A 21,050-nucleotide genomic window follows, 5' to 3' on the forward strand; every position below is an offset into this window, starting at 1 on the left:
TGGGGATCGCCGCTTTCGCATCCATCTCCCACAGGGGGGATCAGTGCCTTCCCTTCCGTCTCCCGCAGGTGGGGATAGCCACCTTCCTGTTCGTCTCCCAAATGGGGGGGCTGATATCATTAGTTTGCCGCCCCCCCTAAAAAATATTGAGCACCGGCCGCCACTGCTGACCACACTAAGCAGAAGAGCACACCGTGGTGCTCTAGCTATGCTTGGCAATCAGTATGCTCTCCTTAATGATCAGACTTGTGCTGACACACCCCCACCCCCCTTGCACAGCCATTCACTGGAAAGCTCAGTGTACTGCTGCCCCCCCCCCCCCTCCCAGCTCTTATGCAGCTAAGAACAAAGGGAATGTGATCACTTATAAAAAAAAAAACGGAACAAAAAGGTATTTTGAATGTTTTTTTCATATCTATTCAAAAGTGTTTTGTATTTCATTTCTACTTTAACCACTTGCTTACTGGGCACTTAAACACCCTTCCTGCCCAGACCAATTTTCAGCTTTCGGTGCTCTCACACTTTGAATGACAATTACTCAGTCATGCAACACTGTACCCAAATGAATTTTGTGTCCTTTTTTTCCCACAAATAGAGCTTTCTTTTGGTGGTATTTGATCACCTCTGGGGTTTTTATTTTTTGCGCTATAAATGAAAAAAGACCGAAAATTTGGAAAAAAAACGCATATTTCTTTGTTTCTGTGACAGAATTATGTAAATTATTAATTTTTCTTCATAAATTTTGGCCACAATTTATACTGCTACATATCTTTGGTAAAAATAACCCAAATTAGTGGATATTATTTGGTCTTTGTGAAAGTTAGAGAGTCTACAAGCTGTGGTGCGAATCGCACAAAATTGATCACATCTGATGTACTGGTGGCCTATCTCGCTTCTTGTGACCCGAACAAGTCAGGAAAGTACAAATACCCCCCAAATGACCCCTTTTTGGAAAGTAGACATTCCAAGGTATTTAGTAAGAGGCATGGTGAGCTTTTTGATGTTGTTATTTTTTTCCCACAATTCTTTGCAAAATGAAGATTTTTCATTTTCTTTATTTTTCTCCACAAAATTGTCATTGTAATAGGTTATTTCTCTCACGTGGCATGTGTATACCACAAATGACACCCCCCAAAAAATTCTGCTACTCCTCCTGAGTATTACAATACCACATGTGTGGGACTTTTTCACAGCCTGGCCACATAGAGAGGCCCAACATGCAGGGAGCGCCATCACGTGTTCTAGAAGCATAAATTACACATCTAACTTGTTGACTATTTATTACACTTTTGAAGCACCAGGACAATGACACGTGACACTGATGACAGATGGCACTGATACGTGGCAATGATGACACTTATACGTGGCACTGATGACACGTGGCACTGATGACAGATGACACTAATATGTGGCACTGATGACACGTGGCACTAATACGTGGCACTGATGACACGTGGCACTAATACGTGGCACTGATGACACGTGGCACTAATACGTGGCACTGATGACACGTGGCACTAATATGTGGCACTGATGACACGTGGCACTAATACGTGGCACTAATACGTGCCACTGATGACAGATGGCACTAATACGTGGCACCAATGACGCGTGACACTGATGACAGATGGCACTGATAAGTGGCATTGATGACACGTGACACTGACAACAGATGGCACGTGACACTGACAGGTGGCACTGATGACAAATGGCACTGATACGTGGCACTGATGACAGATGGCACTAATACGTGTCACTGATGACAGATGGCACTATGTGGCACTAATAACACGTGGCACTGATGACAGATGCCACTTATACGTGGCACTGATGACAGATGGCACTGGGGACAAATGGCACTGACAACAGGTGGCACTGGGGACAGATAGCACTGCGGGCAGGTGGCACTGGGGTGGGGTGGATTGCACTGGGGTGGATGGCACTGGGGTGGATGGCACTGGGGCGGATGGCACTGGGGCAGGATGGCACTGGGCAGGATGGCACTGGGGGAGATGGCACTGGGGCGGATGGCACTGGGGCAGGATGGCACTGGGGCAGGATGGCACTGGGGGGGGCATGGCACTGGGGGGGGGTGGCACTGGGGGAGGATGGCTCTGGGGGAGGATGGCACTTTTTTTTAAACTTTTTTTTTACTTTTTTTTTTTTTTTTTCTTTTGTACACTGACGGCTGCTGCAGCCGTTCTTCTCTCCCCTCTCACACGCTGTCTGTGTGAGGAGGGAGAGCGGCGCTGAGAGATGATCTCATATGTTTACATATGAGATCATCTCCCATTGGACACGCCGATCACGCTGTAAACGGCCGCTGTGATTGGCCGTTTACAGCGATCTGTGTTTGCCTGTCCCCGGGGGACACGGCAAACACAGAACTTCCGCGATGCGCGCCCGCGGCGGCGCGCATTGCGGAAGTAAACACCAGGCCGTCCAGGGACGGCCAGGCGAGGGAAGCTGCCCGCCCTAAGGCCGTCATTCGGCTATAGGGCGGGCAGGAAGCGGTTAAATGAAATTAGTTGTTTTATAAGGTGATCGTTTACAATCGCTTTAAATTTGTATGCCTAGCAAGTGTTAATGTGTGTAAAGTGTGCCGCTTTTTACTAAGAAAATCACTTTGTTTGCAGGGAGAATAAACAGAGAGATCGTACCCTCTATACCAGGGGTGTCCAAACTTTTTTCAAAGAGGGCCAGATTTGATGAACTGAACATGCTCGAGGGCCGACCATTTTGCCTGACATTCTTTGAACCATTAAAATTCGGTCTAAGTGTGTTCGGCCGAGCACTAATACACTACCCAACAAGAATTCTCATGCCTTTGTGGCTGTGTGTGGTGAAGAGATGAACTCAAGTGAATTATTTGGATACACCGTATTTTTTGGGGTATAACACGCACCTTCACTTTAAGAGGGAAGCTTCAGGAAATTTTTTTTTAATTTTAAATAAAGAACTGAAGCAAAATAAGGGTCAGTGCCCATCTGCAGACCCACAATTGCCAGGAACGCAGCACCCACCATTGCCAGGAACGCAGCGCCCACCATTGCCAGGAACGCAGCGCCCACCATTGCTAGAAATGCAGCGCCCACCATTGCTAGAATTGCAGTGCCCACCATTGCCAGGAATGTACCCACCATTGCCACGAATGCAGCCCCACCATTGCTAGAAATTCACTCACCATTGCCAGGAATGCAGCCCCACCATTGCTAGGAATGCAGCGCCCACCATTGCTAGGAATGCAGTGCCCACCATTGCCAGGAATGTACCCACCATTGCCAGGAATGCAGCCCCACCATTGCTAGAAATTCACTCACCATTGCCAGGAATGCACCCACCACTGCTAGAAATTCACTCACCATTGCCAGGAATGCAGCCCCACCATTGCCAGGAATGCAGCCCCACCATTGCACGGAATGCAGCCCCACCATTGCACGGAATGCAGCCCCACCATTGCCGGGAATGCAGCCCCACCATTGCTGGGAATGCAGCCCCACCATTGCCGGGAATGCAGCCCCACCATTGCCGGGAATGCAGCCCCACCATTGCCGGGAATGCAGCCCCACCATTGCCGGGAATGCAGCCCCACCAGTGCCGGGAATGCAGCCCCACCATTGCCGGGAATGCAGCCCCACCATTGCCGGGAATGCACCCACTATTGCCAGGAATGCAGCCCCACCATTGCCGGGAATGCACCCACCATTGCCAGGAATGCAGCCCCACCATTGCCGGGAATGCACCCACCATTGCCGGGAATGCAGCCCCACCATTTCCGGGAATGCAGCCCCACCATTGCCGGGAATGCAGCCCCACCATTGCCAGGAATGCACCCACTATTGCCAGGAATGCAGCCCCACCATTGCCGGGAATGCACCCACTATTGCCAGGAATGCAGCCCCACAATTGCCGGGAATACACCCACTATTGCCAGGAATGCAGCCACCATTGCAGCCACCATTGCCAGGAATGCAGCCACCATTGCCAGGAATGCAGCCACCATTGCCAGGAATTCACCCCCAATTGCTAGGAATGCAGCCACCATTGCCAGGAATTCACCCACCATTGCCAGGAATTCACCCACCATTGCCAGGAATGCAGCCACCATTGCCAGGAATGCAGCCACCATTGCCAGGAATTCACTCACCATTGCCAGGAATGCAGCCCCACAATTGCAATTGCCAGGAATGCAGCCACCATTACCATCAGTGCAGCCATGGAGGGCAGGACGAGCGCCAAAGACATCCTACAGGAGAATTTCCTGTTTACACAACGGCCCCTTTAAGAGAAAGTCCCGCCTCCTCTGATGGACAGAAAAGTCGTCCAATGGCAGAGATGGGACTTCCTATTACAGCTGCCATGTACACAGGAAATTCTCAGCCTGTGTGCATGGCACTCGTCCTGCCTCCTCCCTCCAAGGCAGCCGGACTATATATCTTTTGTGACCCCGGCGCTGGGAGATTGTCGGGGGCCACAAAAGATGTATATGTTTAAATAACCAGGCGGGCCGTTCAAAACCGGACCGCGGGCCGCAATTGGCCCGCGGGCCGGACTTTGGACATGCCTGCTCTATACAGAGAGCTAAGTGTTGATTGGCAACACAGAGCTCTGGACTGTCATTGGACACAGCCGATCAGCAGGTCCCAGCCATGAATCATTGGCTGGTACCTGCTGACAGAATCCCACTGTGTAGAATCACATTGGGTGTGGACAGGGGGAGGGGCATGCATGTGTGCTCCCTGTACCCCGGAAGAGGCTAGTGACTTTGCCTTGCCTGTATGGGCCGCCCATGTGCTGTACTTTGTAGGCAGGGGGTCCAGAAGTGGTTAGGCTAGGGCTGACCTCCTATGTGATGGTGCCTGCACCAGTTTCTTGGGCCATCGGTAATCTTTTTAGCTGTCTGTAATGGTGGCATCACTCTACTGTAAAGGGGGCACTTTTCCAACTGACCACAAATGAATGGGTTTAGGTCGGGGTTTTATGGGACCTGAAAGTTATTTTAAGGGTTCCTCAGGGGTAAAATGATTGAGGAAAAGGTTCTTCTAGAATCAGGGGTCTCCAAACTACGACCCTCCAGTTCAGGAACCACAATTTCCCATTATGTCTAGTCATGTCTGTGAATGTCAGAGGTTTACAATGCCACGTGGGATGTGTAGTTCCGCAACAGCTGGAGGGCCGTGGTTTGGAGGTCCCTGCGTCTAGAGCAGTGGTCTCCAAATCCAAATTAATTGGCCCTTTGGGGTGCTATTTTATTCCCTGACATGAATGAGGGACACAATTCCTCCCAATGACACCAACAATGGGGCCCAATGACACCAATAATGGGGTGCAATTCCTCCTAATGACACCAGCAATGGGGCCCAATGACACCAATGATGAAGTGCAATCCTCCCAATGACACCAACAATGGGGCCCAATGATGGGGCACAATTCCTCCCAATGACACCAGCAATGGGGCCCAGTGACACCAATGATGGGGCACAATTCCTTCCAATGACACCAGTGATGGGGCACTATTCCTCCTGACGACACCAACAATGGGGCCCAATGATACTAATGATGGGGCACAATTCCTCCCAACAACACCAACAATGGGGCCCAATGTCACAAATGATGGTGCACAATTCATTCCAATGACACCAATGATGGGGCACAATTCCTACTAATGATACCAACAATGGGGCCAAATGACACCAATGATGGGGCACAATTCTTTCCACTGACACCAATGATGGGGCACAATTCCTCCTGACGACACCAACAATGGGGCCCAATGTCATAAATGATGGGGCACAATTCCTACCAATGATGGGGCACAGTTCCGCCCGACGACACCAACAATGGGGCCCAATGACACCAATGATGGGACACAATTCCTTCCAATGACACCATTGATGGGGCACAGTTCCTCCCGAGGACACCAACAATGGGACCCAATGATACTAATGATGGGGCATAATTCCTCCCAATGACACCAACAATAGAGCCTAATGTCACAAATGATGGGGCACAATTCCGTCCAATGACACCAATGATGGGGCACAGTTCCTTCCAATGACATCAATGATGGGGCACAGTTCCTTCCAATGACATCAATGATGGGGCACAGTTCCTTCCAATGACACCAACAATGGGACCCAGTGACACCAATGATGGGGTACAATTCATTCCAATGACAGCAATGATGGGGCACAATTCCTCCTAAAGACACCAACAATGGGGCCCAATGATACTAACGATGGGGCACAATTCCTCCCAAGGACACCAGAAATGGGGCCCACTGACACCAATGATGGGGCACAATTCCTTCCAATGACACCAACGATGGGGCCCAATGACAGCAATGATGGGGAACAATTTCTTCCAATGACACCAACAATGGGGCCCAATGATGGGGCACAATTCCTTCCAATGATGCCAACAATGGGGCCCAATGATACCAATGATGGGGCAAAATTCCTTCCGCTGACACCGGGCAAAATTCCTTCCGCTGACACCGGTACACTTTGTACTCCTGATGGCCACAGTCCGGCCCCCCTAAAGTCTGAAGAACAGTAAACTGGACCTTTGTTTGGAAAATTTGGAGAGCCCTAGTCTAGAGGAAGGCCTAAAGCGTAAAACAACCCATTCAATATAAACGAAAGGTGTAAAACATTTGTTTGTAGATATTTAAGGAAAAAAAAAAACAATATAAATACCTTTTTTTTCCCCTCCTTTTTTGGAAGTGATCACATACCCTCTGTTCTCACCTGCAGAAGAGCTGGGGGAGGAGAAACAGCAGCACACTTATCTTCCCAGTGAATGGCTGTGGGGGAGTGGGGGGTCTGATCATTGCAGGAGAGCAGGCATAGCTACAGAACTGACCATGCTGTGCTCTCATATATACAGAATTGGGATGAACTTACTAAATAAAAACTTCCCTTTAATCTCTTCTTTTTGCAATTAGTAGCTGCTCTGCTAACATGACCGTATTACACTTCCAGGTCTTCTACCGGCTCCAGATTTGGTAAAATAAGTTTATGTCCTATTTGCATGCATGTTACAGACGGCTTGTGGGTCATCATAGTCATCTTGCTGGTGGGGAGTCGTTCTTCCATGCATCTTACTAGCCAACATACTGAAAACTCCGGCTTTTCCTTTCTTTTAATCTATCAGCATGCGCCTTACTTTTGAGTATGCAAATCCTTTCACTCATGGCTTGGCCAACACTTGTGGGTCCCACCTATAAAAGAATTTGCTGTGGGATTGTCTCAAGCATTCAACCAGGTGTCACATTATTGTCAAAAGTATTGGGATGCCTGCCTTTACACACACATCAACTTTAATGGCATCCCAGTCTTAGTCCGTAGGGTTCAATATTGAGTTGACCAACCCTTTGCAGCTTCAACTCTTCTAGGAAGGCCGTCCACAAGGTTTAGGAGTGTGTCTATGGAAATGTTTGACCATTCTTCCAGAATCCCATTTTCGAGGTCAGGTACTGATGTTGGAACAAGAAGGCCTGACTCGCAGTCTCCGCTCTAATTCATCACCAAAGGTTTTCTATCGGGTTGAGGCCAGTAAAGTTCCTCCACCCCAAACTCATTCATCCATGGTGGTAATGGGACAAAGGTGGTGTTCTACTCGGTAGACTTGACCAGGGTAAGAGTGGCATGATCAAAGAGGTTGGTGTTGGACAAGAAGGCTTGGCTCGCAGTCTCCACTCTAATTCATCACCAAAGGTGTTCTATCGGGTTGAGGCCAGTAAAGTTCCTACACCCAAAACTCGCTCATCCATGGTGGTCATGTGACAATGGTGGTGTTCTACTGGGTAGACTTGACCAGGGAAAGAGTGATATGATCAAAGAGGTTGGTGTTGGATGAGAGGGCCTGGCTCCACAAGGTTTAGGAGTGTGTCTATGGGAATGTTTGACCATTCTTCCAGAAACCCATTTGTCATGTCAGGCACTGATTTTGGACGAGAAGGCCTGGCTCGCAGTCTCTGCTCGAATTCATCACCAAAGGTGTTCTATCGGGTTGAGGCCAGGACTCTATGCAGGCCAGTAAAGTTTCTCCACCCCAAACTCGCTCATCCATGGTGGTCATGGAACAATGGTGGTGTTCTACTGGGTAGACTTGACCAGGGAAAGAGTTATATGATCAAAGAGGTTGGTGTTGGACGAGAGGGCCTGGCTCCACAAGGTTTTGAGTGTGTCTATGGGAATGTTTGACCATCCTTCCAGAAGAGCATTTGTGAGGTCAGGCACTGATCTTGGACGAGAAGGCCTGGCTCGCAGTCTCCGCTCTAATCCATCCCAAAGGTGTTCTAACGGGTTGAGGCCAGGACTCTATGCAGGCCAGTAAAGTTCCTCCACCCCAAACTCGCTCATCCATGGTGGTCATGGGCAGGGCAGGACTTAGGGTGGTGGGGGCCCCTGGGCTTGAGTCACTTTCGGGCCCTACCTTCTATACATTACCATATTTATCGCGTATAACATGCGCCGATGTATAACACGCACCCCAAGTTTAAGAGGGAATTTTAAGGAAGAAACTTACATTTAAATGCCCATCAATGCAGCCTTATCGGTGTCCATCTGCAGCCTTGTCCAGTGTCACTGCAGCCTTGTCAGTGTAGCCTTATCATTTGCAGCCTTGCCCCAGTGTAATTTGCCGCCTTGTCATTGCAGTCTTGAAGTTTAAAAATGGCGCAGATGAGATACAGAGTCCTGTGTATCTCGGCAGCTCTCGGGGGATTTCGGGTCCTCTCGCAGACCCAAGCAGAGCCGAGAGTGGCCAAGTGTACGTGGCTCACAGTCACACCCAGTCCCTGTGTTATGTCCATCATAGGGTGAGACTGGGCATAACTGTGAGTGGAGCCAAGCCGAGTACACTCGGCTATGAATCTCAGCGGGGCCCCCTATTGGGTGGGGCCCATGGGCTTGAGCCCAGTCAAGCCCAATGGTAAGTCCTGCCCTGGTCATGGGACAAAGGTGGTGTTTTACTGGGTAGACTTTACCAGGGTAAGAGTGGCCTGATCAAAGAGGTTGGTGTTGGACGAGAAGGCCTGGCTCGCAGTCTCCACTCTAATTCATCACCAAAGGTGTTCTATCGGGTTGAGGCCAAGACTCTGTACAGGCCAGTAAAGTTCCTCCACCCCAAACTTGCTCATCCATGTCTTTATGGACCTTACTTTGTGCCCTGGTGCGCAGTCATGTTGGAACAGGAAGGGGCCATCCCCAAACTGTTCCCACAAAGTTAGGAGCGTAAAATTATGCACAATGTCTTGGTATGCCGACATCCTAGTCAGGGCCGTCTTTAATATAGATTGGACCCTGGGCAAAATTTTTCTTGGGGCCCCCCCCCATGCAGTTTCCCTCTCCACCTACTCTGAGACATACAATAAATAGCAGCTAGACTTAAAATCAGTTTGTATCAGATCAGGCAGCAATTGCGATTGGTTTCCAGCAGTTACAGAATATCATTACTGCTTACCGGCTAGTTGCTAGAGGTTACAGCACACATTACGGCTCACTGATTAGTTGCTAGAGGTTACAGCACATCACCTCCTCACAGCAGGGAAGCATGATATACATTGGAATGCCCCCTTTATTTACATATAAATGCTGCCAGCCACAGCTATTTACTTAGTATTGTCGCCCCTATTTACATACTAATGCCGGTTATTTACATGTAAACACAGGGTCTGCAGCTGAGTCATCTGCACACAATAGGGCAGAGCTGGGCAGCATTAGTACCAGCACTTCACACTGAGATATTGGGACTCATCACAGGAAAAAAAATTCAAGGCACAAGGAAATTTAAACCTGGATAGTTGGCAAGTATGAGGCAGCTGTTTTGGGCCCCACAACAATAAAGACGGCCCTGATCCTAGTTTAGGGTGGAGGAACTTGACTGGTTTGCACAGAGTCCTGACCATAACCCGATAGAACACCTTTGGTGATGAATTAGAGCGGAGACTGTGAGCCAGGCCTTCTCATCCAACATCAACCTCTCCGATCATTCCACTCTTACCCTGGTCAAGTCTACCCAGTAGAACACCACCATTGTCCCAGGACCACCATGAATGAACGAGTTTGGGGTGGAGGAACTTGACTGGCCTGCACATAGTCTTGACCTCAACCCGATAGAACACCTTTGGGATGGATTAGAGCGGAGACTGCGAGTCAGGCCTTCTAATCCAAAATCAGTGCCTGACCTCACAAATGCTCTTCTGCAAGAATGGTCAAACAGCCCCATAGACACACTCCTAAACCTTGTGAACGGCCTTCCCAGAAGAGTTGAAGCTGTTATAGCTGCAAAGGGTGGGCCAACCCAATATTGAACCCCACGGAACTAAGACTGGGAGGCCACTAAAGTTCATGTGTGTAAAGGCAGGTGTCTCAATACTTTTGACAATATAGTGTATTTGTTAATATTATGAGCTCCATCTAGTGACCATAAGACGGTATTTTCCTGATTGCGGTATTTCAGGTAAATACCATATTATGGGCACTAGATGGAGCTGTCAATCATAGCAAATAATCGCATTTGTCAAATTACAGTGTTTGTTCACATGGCTAATTTTTTTTTTTTTTTATTTATTTTTACAAATGGGCCCCTTGGTGTGTTTTGGTGTCAAAAGGGGCAGGACTTCAGTGAAAATGGTTGTTCAGAACTCTTTGCCGCTGTTCTTTATATTTTGTCTTTAGTACTCTGACTGCCGGATTTAAATTTTATCCCATTGTTGCCTGTCCTTGCAGAGACTGGTTGCCATGAATATGCCTCTGAATTCGGATGGTACTGTGACCTTCAATGCCACCCTGTTTGCCCTGGTGAGGACGTCACTGAGGATCAAAACTGAAGGTGTGATGAGTTCTCTGGAAACCCATCCCGGTGTCTGTTCAAGGATTCTTATTGTGTCCATTCACTGAGAGCAGAAAATGAAATACATTCAATATACACGGCACGTCATGAAAGTCTGAGTACAAACACTAATGATGGGGCACTATTCCTCCCACTGATACCAATGATGGGGCACTATTCCTCCCACTGACACCAATGATGGGGCACTATTCCTCCCACTGACACCAATGATGGGGCACTATTCCTTCCACTGACACCAATGATGGGGCACTATTCCTCCCACTGATACCAATGATGGGGCACTATTCCTCCCACTGACACCAATGATGGGGCACTATTCCTCCCACTGACACTAATGATGGGGCACTATTCCTCCCACTGATACCAATGATGGGGCACTATTCCTCCCACTGACACCAATGATGGGGCACTATTCCCCCCACTGATACCAATGATGGGGCACTATTCCCCCCACTGATACCAATGATGGGGCACTATTCCTCCCACTGACACCAATGATGGGGCACTATTCCTCCCACTGATACCAATGATGGGGCACTATTCCTCCCACTGACACCAATGATGGGACTCTATTCCTCCCACTGATACCAATGATGGGGCACTATTCCTCCCACCGATACCAATGATGGTGCACTATTCCTCCCACTGATACCAATGATAGGACCCTGGGTATGGAGATTTGAGACCCCCCCATAGACGAGTGATGGGAATTGTGTTCTCCTCTGCAGCTTTCTCTTTTTGTTTGGCCTTGTTCTAAATTTAGAGGCCTCTCCAGATTTATGAAATTTGTTTTCTCTTTTCAGGGAATCTGGAAGCTGCTAATGAAGAGCTGAGAGCCGTTATTAAGAAGATCTGGAAGAGGACGAAACAGAAAATATTGGATGAGGTCATTCCGCCGCCCGAAGGTGAGCTGAATAAAAGTGAATGGATCGGGAGACCGTTAGACTGACTAACATATGGCTATGGGAGAGCAAAAAACAATCCCATCAATAAAAGCCAATGGAAAGTCAACTCGGCAAACCTGCCGGTCCTGCATTGTTCAGGATGACATCAGAGAGATTAGGGCATCATCCCCTAGGCAAAACCAGCAGGTTTTCTGGAGACTGGGACCTATTTTGGGGACTGGGACCTATTTTGGGGACTGGGAACCCATTCTGGGGACTGGGAACCCATTCTGGGGACTGGGGACTGGGAACCTATTCTGGGGACTGGGAACCTATTCTGGGGACTGGGAACCTATTCTGGGGACTGAGACCCATTCTTGAGACTGGGGCCTATTCTTGAGACTGGGGCCTATTCTGGAGACTGGGACCCATTCTGGGTACTGGGACCCATTCTGGGTACTGGGACCTCTTCTGGGGACTGGGACCCATTTTGGGGACTGGGACCTCTTCTGGGGGTTGGGACCCATTTTGGGGACTGGGACCCATTTTGGGGACTGGGACCTATTCTGGTGACTGGGACCCACTGCAAGGGGAAAGGGTTTTATTTTCTCAGAGCTTCCATGGATATAACGATCGTTGTCTGGTCGGTCCAGAATTTTCCTGATCAGGAGATATTTCTAGAGGAGAGGAGGCTGAAGTTCCTCTTCAAGGTCCAGCATTTGGCTGGGGGGACAGGACTCAAATATAGTTGATTGATAGACATCAGCCTTCATTCAACCTGGAAGACTGAAGACATCTTGTGGCAGAAAGTGAGTGTTGTAGAAGAAAGAAAACGTGAGTGCTGCAGAGAAGAAAGCTCTGGATTGAAGGTGAGTATTGCAGCAAACATTTTTTGTTTATTTTATTTTTTTTCATTATGTTTTTTTTTTTTTTTTTAACTAGCATTCTGCTGTATTCTCTGAGATTTTTAACCCCCCCCCTCCCCCCCCCCCCTGACGTGGCAATCCCTGACATGGGAAATTACAGCAGATTATCAGGCAAATGATGCAAGGGGTAATCCCATTACAGTAATCTCCTGGGAGTAGTACAAAATAGAGAAAAGTCACCCAAACAATCTCATAAATGATCTATTAAGCTCCTTATCTCACTCACACCCAGGGCAGTGATTGGTGGAGAGTTGTCGCTGTTTTCTGGCATTGTGAAGCTCTGCATAGAGGTGGAGATTGTAAGAGATCATATTTACAAAAAACTACAAAAAAAAAAAAGTTTTAGGAGATTTTTCGATTTGCAGCTGTGCAATCAGAACAGCCGTCTGCAATAGATCATTGGGTTTCCAATAACACAACCAATGCACAGCCATGATTGAAATAAAGCTACTGCCGTTCTGAAAATGCTAGTCGCCTGGCTGTGTGTTGGCTTCAAACAACCCCGTCACTGTACTGAGAAAACCCATACCTGGGAAAGAAGGCTTTAAATCCTCTCCCGCCATGGTGCCTGCACTGCTAGATGCTCCGCTCTGTTCAGCAGGAAGGGTCCTCTGAAGACCTTTATAAGAACTCTAGAAGGTAAGGCCTCATGCGTGGGCCTGCATTTCAAGAATGGGCTGCATAATGCAGGCCATGGTTTGAAAAAAAAAAAGAAGACTTTAAAATGACCGGATTTTTAAAATTAAATCTGGGGAAATATTTTTCTATTTTCTTTTGGCAAATGGCAAAGGACTGCATAATACACAGAGCGCTGTGCACAGGACGGCATAATACACAGAGCGCGCTGGGCACAGGACTGCATAATACACAGAGCGCTGGGCACAGGACTGCATAATACGCAGAGCGCTGGGCACAGGACTGCATAATACTCAGAGCGCTGGGCACAGGACTGCATAATACGCAGAGCGCTGGGCACAGGACTGCATAATACACAGAACGCTGGGCACAGGACTGCATAATACACAGAGCGCTGGGCACAGGACTGCATAATACACAGAACCCTGGGCACAGGACTGCATAATACACAGAGCGCTTGGCACAGGATGGCATAATACACAGAGCACTGGGCACAGGACTGCATAATACACAGAGCGCTGGGCACAGGGTGGCATAATACACAGAGCGCTGGGTCACGGGACTGCATAATACACAGAGTGATGGGCACAGGACGGCATAATACACAGAGCGCTGGGCACAGGACTGCATAATACACAGAGCTCTGGGCACAGGACTGCATAATACACAGAGCGCTGGGCACAGGACTGCATAATACGCAGAGCACTGGGCACAGGATGGCATAATACACAGAACACTGGGCACAGGACTGCATAATACACAGAGCGCTGGGCACAGGACTGCATAATACACAGAACGCTGGGCACAGGACTGCATAATACACAGAGCGCTTGGCACAGGATGGCATAATACACAGAGCGCTGGGCACAGGACTACATAATACACAGAGCGCTGGGCACAGGATTGCATAATACACAGAGCGCTGGGCACAGTACTACATAATACACAGAGCGCTGGGCACAAGATGGCATAATACACAGAATGCTGGGCACAGGACTGCATAATACACAGAGCACTGGGCACAGGATGGCATAATACACAGAGCGCTAGGCACAGGACTACATAATACACAGAGCACTGGGCACAGGACTGCATAATACACAGAACGCTGGGCACAGGACTGCATAATACACAGAGCGCTTGGCACAGGATGGCATAATACACAGAGCGCTGGGCACAGGACTACATAATACACAGAGCGCTGGGCACAGGATTGCATAATACACAGAGCACTGGGCACAGGGTGGCATAATACACAGATTGCTGGGCACAGGACTGCATAATACACAGAGCGCTGGGCACAGGACTGCATAAAACACAGAGCGCTGGGCACAGTACTACATAATACACAGAGCGCTGGGCACAAGATGGCATAATACACAGAATGCTGGGCACAGGACTGCATAATACACAGAGCACTGGGCACAGGATGGCATAATACACAGAGCGCTAGGCACAGGACTACATAATACACAGAGCGCTGGGCACAGGGTGGCATAATACACAGAGCGCTGGGCACAGGATGGCATAATACACAAATTGCTGGGCACAGGATGGCATAATACACAGAGCGCTGGGTACATGACTGCATAATACACAGAGCACTGGGCACAGGACTACATAATACACAGAGCGCTGGGCACAGGACTACATAATACACAGAGCACTTGGCGCTGTGTATTATGCAGTCCTGTGCCCATAGCTCTGTGTATTATGCCATCCTGTGCCCAGCGCTCTGTGTATTATGTAGTCCTGTGCCCAGCGCTCTGTGTATTATGTAGGACTACATAATACACAGAGCGCTGGGCACAGGACGGCATAACACACAGAGCGCTGGGCACAGGACTGCATAACACACAGAGCGTTGGGCACAGGATGGCATAATACATAGAGCGCTGGGCACAGGACTGCATAATACACAGAGCACTGGGCGCTGTGTATTATGCAGTCCTGTGCCCATAGCTCTGTGTATTATGCCATCCTGTGCCCAGCCCTCTGTGTATTATGTAGTCCTGTGCCCAGCGCTCTGTGTATTATGTAGTCCTGTGCCCAGTGCGAGTCACGTCTCTGTGCTCAGAGCGGACCCGAGAACTGAGCGATCGCATGACCAACTTAGAGCTGGAGGGGGGCCGCTGCTGCAGTCATATAGGTGAGTATAGATGTGTCTTTATTTTTTAAGGTACTGAAGATTCCACACTATGGCCTACACTATGTGAATGGGCCGCGAAATGGCTCCAGCTTCTGCCAAAAAACAATCAGGAGTGCGAGTCCCCAGAGAAGCAAGGCTCTTGTGCACAATGCTGGATCGAGAGGGGGCTCAGGTAAGTATTGGGGGGGCTGGGCATGCTGCTGCTCACAGAAGATTTTATATATATATATATATATATATATATATATATATATATATATTATAGTATATTTTCAAAAGTATTGGGACACCTACTTTTAATGGCATCCCAGTCTTAGTCCGTAGGGTTCAATATTGACTTGGCCCACCCTTTGCACCTATAACAGCTTCCACTCTTTCAAGGTTTAGGAGTGTGTCTATGGGAATGTTTGATCATTCTTCCAGAAGCGCATTTGTGAGGTCAGGCACTGTTGGTGGACGAGAAGGCCTGGATCACAGTCTCCACTCTAATTCATCCCAAAGATGTTCTTTTGGGTTGAGGTGCAAGCCAGTCAGGTTCCTCCACCCTAGATTGTTTCCACAAAGTTGGGAGCATGAAATTGTCGAAAATGTCTTGGTATGCTGACACCTTAAAAGTTCCCTTCACTGGAACTAAGGGGCCAGGCCCAACCCCTGAAAAACAACCCCACACCATAATTCCCCCCCTCCACCAAATGATTTGGACCAGTGCACAAAGCAAGGTCCATAAAGACATGGATGAGCGAGTTTGGGGTGGAGGAACTTGACTGGCCTGCGGTCAGCAAGTGGATATTGTTTTGCAGAATGAAATTACGATTTGGTAGATGCAAAATATGATATAAATCTGATGTACTGTATATTTTTTTTCTACAATTGAGGAAGGTACTCTACCAACCTGTGAAATTTAAACAGCCTATGTAAGCTAATAAAAAAGTTCTGCCCACTTTACGTTTACTTTCGGTGAAGCCCATCAAATTTTTTAACAGGCTTTTACTTTCCTACAAAATAATATTGTCGTCTTCTCATTTTCCAGATGAAGAAGTGACCGTGGGAAAGTTTTACGCCACCTTCCTTATTCAGGATTACTTCCGTAAATTCCGCCGGAGGAAGGAGAAGGGTCTTCTAGGAACGGAGAACCTACCTAGCAATTCCACCACACTACAGGTCCATAGCTTGTCTCCCTACTGCTTAACCTGAACATTAGCCTAGCCCTAACCTACCCTAAAGGCCTATCCTTGTGTCATGACCTGTAGTTGGATTGACTATCTGTATCTTACTTATTGCTCTTGTTCATCTGTACCCAAGGCCGGACTGAGGAGTCTGCAGGACCTGGGATCTGAGATCCGCAGAGCCCTATCGTGTGAGCTTGAGGAGGACGATATCTCTGAATTCAGGGGGATGGCACGCCAGGTAAGTAATATGTTGGACAGTAGGGTAAACACCAAATCTACTGACCTTGAGCTTGAGAAGGATGATATCTCCGAATTCAGGGGGATGGCACGCTGGGTGAGTAATATGTTGGACAGTGGGATAAACACCAAATCTACTGACCCTAAAGGTTAATTCCATATCACTTCATTTTGTATTTTAGGCTGCAGAGGAAACAACCCTGTGTGAGAGTGCACCGGACCTAACCAAAGGACGTCTCTCTTCGTCCGTGTTGTCGCTTACTAATTCCATTGGAGGACGTGATGAGCTGCCTCCAGCTCCTCGTAGATCATCCTTGGTTAACCGATCCGGTGGTGGCTCAAAAGACAGCCTCCTGACACCTCCACCACCGCCCAGTGCCACCAGTGGGAAGAAAAGGCAGCTCAACACACGCAGGTAATCAGTTTTTATTTTCTTTAATTTATTATACAAGATATTGCTTTATGGCAAGGATAGGCAACCTTTTTCCCAAGAGACAGCCCACTGCTTGCATCAGGACAGAGAGCTCTTGGCAGGAGTACTGAGGCAGAGGGCTGTGATGTTTTCAGGAAGCCATGCATGGCCAGGACTGCTGTTAGAAATCATGTGGCTCCGTACAGCCTTCCTGACAGGGCCCCCCCCAAGCCCGCCTCCACCCCCTGAGGTGCGTCGGAACAGCCTACACCCCCAAAAAAATGGGAAGTCCCTCCTCTGCTCCCACCTTCTGGCCCCTCTGTTGATGTGACGAGGCCCAGGGAAATGGGCCTCATCACGTAGTCCAAATGACTCCAATGACAGTGATCCAAAGCGATAGATGCTAAACGGAAAGCCACCAACGATGGAGAGGACACGCACTCACCCGTACCCCATGTGTTGGGCTACCAAACCAGATAGAGCAGCCAAACCAGCGTTATTTAAATATGGCTTTGAGTCTCCTCCAGGTCCAAAACCATTAAGATCATCAGGTATGATCTCCTTCCCAAGGATCAATCAATTCTCACATAAATATAACCATAGACACTTCATTGCGCAGTATGTCAAGTTTAAAGTACTTTAATATAAAAGCGTCAATGTACTCACAAACATCGGTTACAAAAATGCATTTGTGTCTACTGACAGCGAGGAGGATTCATTAAAAATGACCGTTTCCAACCAGCACAATGTCCAACCATCGGGACATAGTGACGTCATATAGATCAGCACCCCCTACGCTTTTCGTCGTCATGGACGTCATCTGGGGACCATGGCTACATCATCGTTAGTTGTCCATTTATAATCAGGTAGGAAACTGGAACGAGGCTTGTGTGCTCTGGAAATGAGACCAAGGTGATCGAGCCTGCGTTCCAAAAAGGCCAGAAGAGACATGTGCGTTCTGGAAATGACACCAAAGCCACCAAGCCTGTGTTCCAAAGAGTCGGAAAAGACGTGCGCTCCGGAAATTACACCAAAGCCACCAAGCCTGCGTTCCAAAGAGGCGGAAGAGACGTGCGCTCAGAAATGACACCAAAGCCGCCAAGCCTGAGCTCCAAAGAGCCGGAAGAGACATGTGCGCTCCGGAAATGACACCAAAGCCACCAAGCCTGCGCTCCAAAGAGCCCGAAGTCAACAACAGTCGGAAAGAACTGTACTAAACAGATAGTATACCTCTGTGCTACTGGAACAAAAAACGAAAATGCTGGATAGAGAAAACTACATATTTTGGAAAAATCAAAACATTTTAATTAATAATCGCTAATATATGGTATGATAATTGTCCCCACTACTAGATATCAAGGCGGACATCCATTGGTTGGAAACAGTCGCTACACAATAATAAATCTATAAAACAAATTAAAATACATAATAATAATATGACCAAAAATGTATAAAATATGGATCATCAAAGAAACAATAAATCTTTATTTAAAAATGTCATTAGCATGTGGATGGGGGGCGGGTGCGTCCACATAGGATAGCACGCTGTGCAGTCACACAGATCGCACATAGCTAAGCGTCAGCTATTCATAGAGCGTAGTGTGACCTTATTATTCATGCTTCCTAATGAACGTGTGTGTGTGTGTGTGTGTGTTATTCCCAGGAGGAGCTCCGATGGAACATTTGTACCCCCCACTCTACATGAACAAGAAGAGACCGCCACAGATGACGAGCAAAGGGCCAAGATGTCCTCACCTGTTTACAGCCCCAGCAGGGAGAAGGACAAGTATGCCTATGTTACCAATGAGTAGACAATGCACACTACCGAAAAATGCGTTTGTTTTCGTTTCATTCATTCGGATTTTTTTTTTTCGGAAAATTTAAAATTCGTTGTGCGTAAATTAGAAAATTTGTAAATTTGAAAATTTCCGATTTAGAAAATTTGTAAATTCGGAATTAGAAAATTAGTAAATTCAAAAATTGATAAATTCAAAAATTTCGTAATTCGAAAATTTGTAAATTAGAAAGGAAAATCCAAAGATTGGAAAGAACAAAAATTCGAAATAATAACTAACTAACAAATAACTTGCTAATAAATTATAAGTATTGTAATTTCCTTTCAAATTTGGCTTTTAGCAAACGTAACAAATACGAATTTATCTGAAGTTATGAATTATCCGAAATAAGAATGCCGTATCTAAACAAATTGAATGAAATAATAATAAAACGTTTTTATTATTATTATAATTTTTGTTATTTATTATTTATTTTTCCTTTCTTTTCATAAACACTGCAGGGGTAGGGGGGCACACAGGGGGACCTGGGCAGCAGGGGGAAGCATAATTCGGAATTTGAAAATTTGTAAATTAGAATCCAGAAATTCAAAAATCCGAAAATGTGAAAGGAAAATCCGAAAATTTGAAAGAACGAAAATTCAAAATAATAACTAAGTAACTAACAAATAATTAACTAATAAATTATAAGTATTAGACCTGGGTAGCAGGGGGAAGTGTAATTTGGAATTTGAAAATTTGTAAATTAGAAAATACAGAAATTCGAAAATCTGAAAATAAGAAAAGGAAAATCCGAAAATTTGAAAGAACGAAAATCTAAAAATTTGAAATAATAACTAACAAATAACTAACTAATAAATTATAATTTCCTTTCAAATTTGGCTGTTAGTGAACGTAACGAATACGAATTTATCTGACGTTATGAATTATCCAAAGTAGCGAATGCCGTATCTAAACAAACGAAACAAAATAATAATAAATAATAATACGTTTTTATTATTATTATTATTATTATAATTTTTTATTATTTATTGTTATTTTTTTTCCTTTCTTTTCATAAACACTGCAGGGGTGGGGGCACACAGGGGGACCTGTGCAGTAGGTGGAAGCATAATTCTGAATTCAAAAATTTGTAAATTCGACAATTCAAAAATCCAGAAATTCAAAAATCTGAAAATTTGAAAATAAGAAAGAAAAATCTGAAAATTAGAAAGAACATAAATCCAAAAATTCTAAATAATAACTAACTTGCAAATAACTAACTAATAAATTATAAGTATTGGAATTTCCTTTCAAATGTGACTGTTAGTGAATTATCCAAAATAACGTATCTAAACAAACGGAACAAAATAATAATAAATAATAATAATAATACGTTTTTATTATTATTATAATTTTTGTTATTTATTTATTTTATTTTTATCCTTTCTTTTCATAAACACTGCAGGGGACCTATGCAGCAGGGGGAAACGTATGGTGCAGAGCGGGGGGTAATCAGTGCTGCAGGGGGGCAATTACTGGACCCTTCCCCCAGTGTCCATCCTGAAGGATCCTATTGTGTGCTTGTAGCCACCGGCAGGAAGTAGATGGAGGGAAGCTGGCAGCACTATGGGGATAGGGGGGCACACAGGGGGACCCGGGCAGCAGGGGGAAATGTATGGTGCAGAGCGGGGGGGTTGTCAGTGCTGCAGGGGGGCAATTACTGGACCCCTTCCCCCCACTGTCCATCCTGAAGGATCCTATTGTGTGCTTGTAGCCACCCGCAGTAAGGAGATGAAGGAGGGAAGCCGGCAGCACTGTTGGGGGCAGGGGGCACACAAAGGGGCCTGGGCAGCAAAGGGAAGTGTATTGGTTCACAGGGAGGGTGATCGTGGGGGGAGGAGGTAATTACTGGAACCGATTCACTGTATGGCTCTCTACAGCAGCTGAAATCCGGCGTGAGGGAGAGGAGAAGAAGCCGGTTTTCAGCTGCAGATCCCCCTCC

The 21,050-nt window shown here is 46.9% G+C and overlaps 1 protein-coding gene across 1 annotated transcript in view; it reads left to right on the plus strand.

The window, feature by feature from the left end:
- The window catches only part of CACNA1F (calcium voltage-gated channel subunit alpha1 F), a 287,992-nt gene that overhangs the window by 255,370 nt on the left and 11,572 nt on the right, over nt 1-21,050 (plus strand). The window contains exons 40-45 of the mRNA XM_077472367.1: nt 10,737-10,839; nt 11,664-11,765; nt 16,486-16,616; nt 16,758-16,862; nt 17,044-17,276; nt 18,937-19,059. Coding sequence (XP_077328493.1) covers nt 10,737-10,839; nt 11,664-11,765; nt 16,486-16,616; nt 16,758-16,862; nt 17,044-17,276; nt 18,937-19,059 — 797 coding nt within the window. The remainder of the gene's footprint in view (nt 1-10,736; nt 10,840-11,663; nt 11,766-16,485; nt 16,617-16,757; nt 16,863-17,043; nt 17,277-18,936; nt 19,060-21,050) is intronic.

The sequence above is a fragment of the Lithobates pipiens genome, unplaced genomic scaffold (assembly GCF_037356315.1).
Source record: "Lithobates pipiens isolate NorthernLeopardFrog02 unplaced genomic scaffold, aLitPip1_a1.2 Scaffold_1, whole genome shotgun sequence".
NCBI classification, from domain to species: domain Eukaryota; kingdom Metazoa; phylum Chordata; class Amphibia; order Anura; family Ranidae; genus Lithobates; species Lithobates pipiens.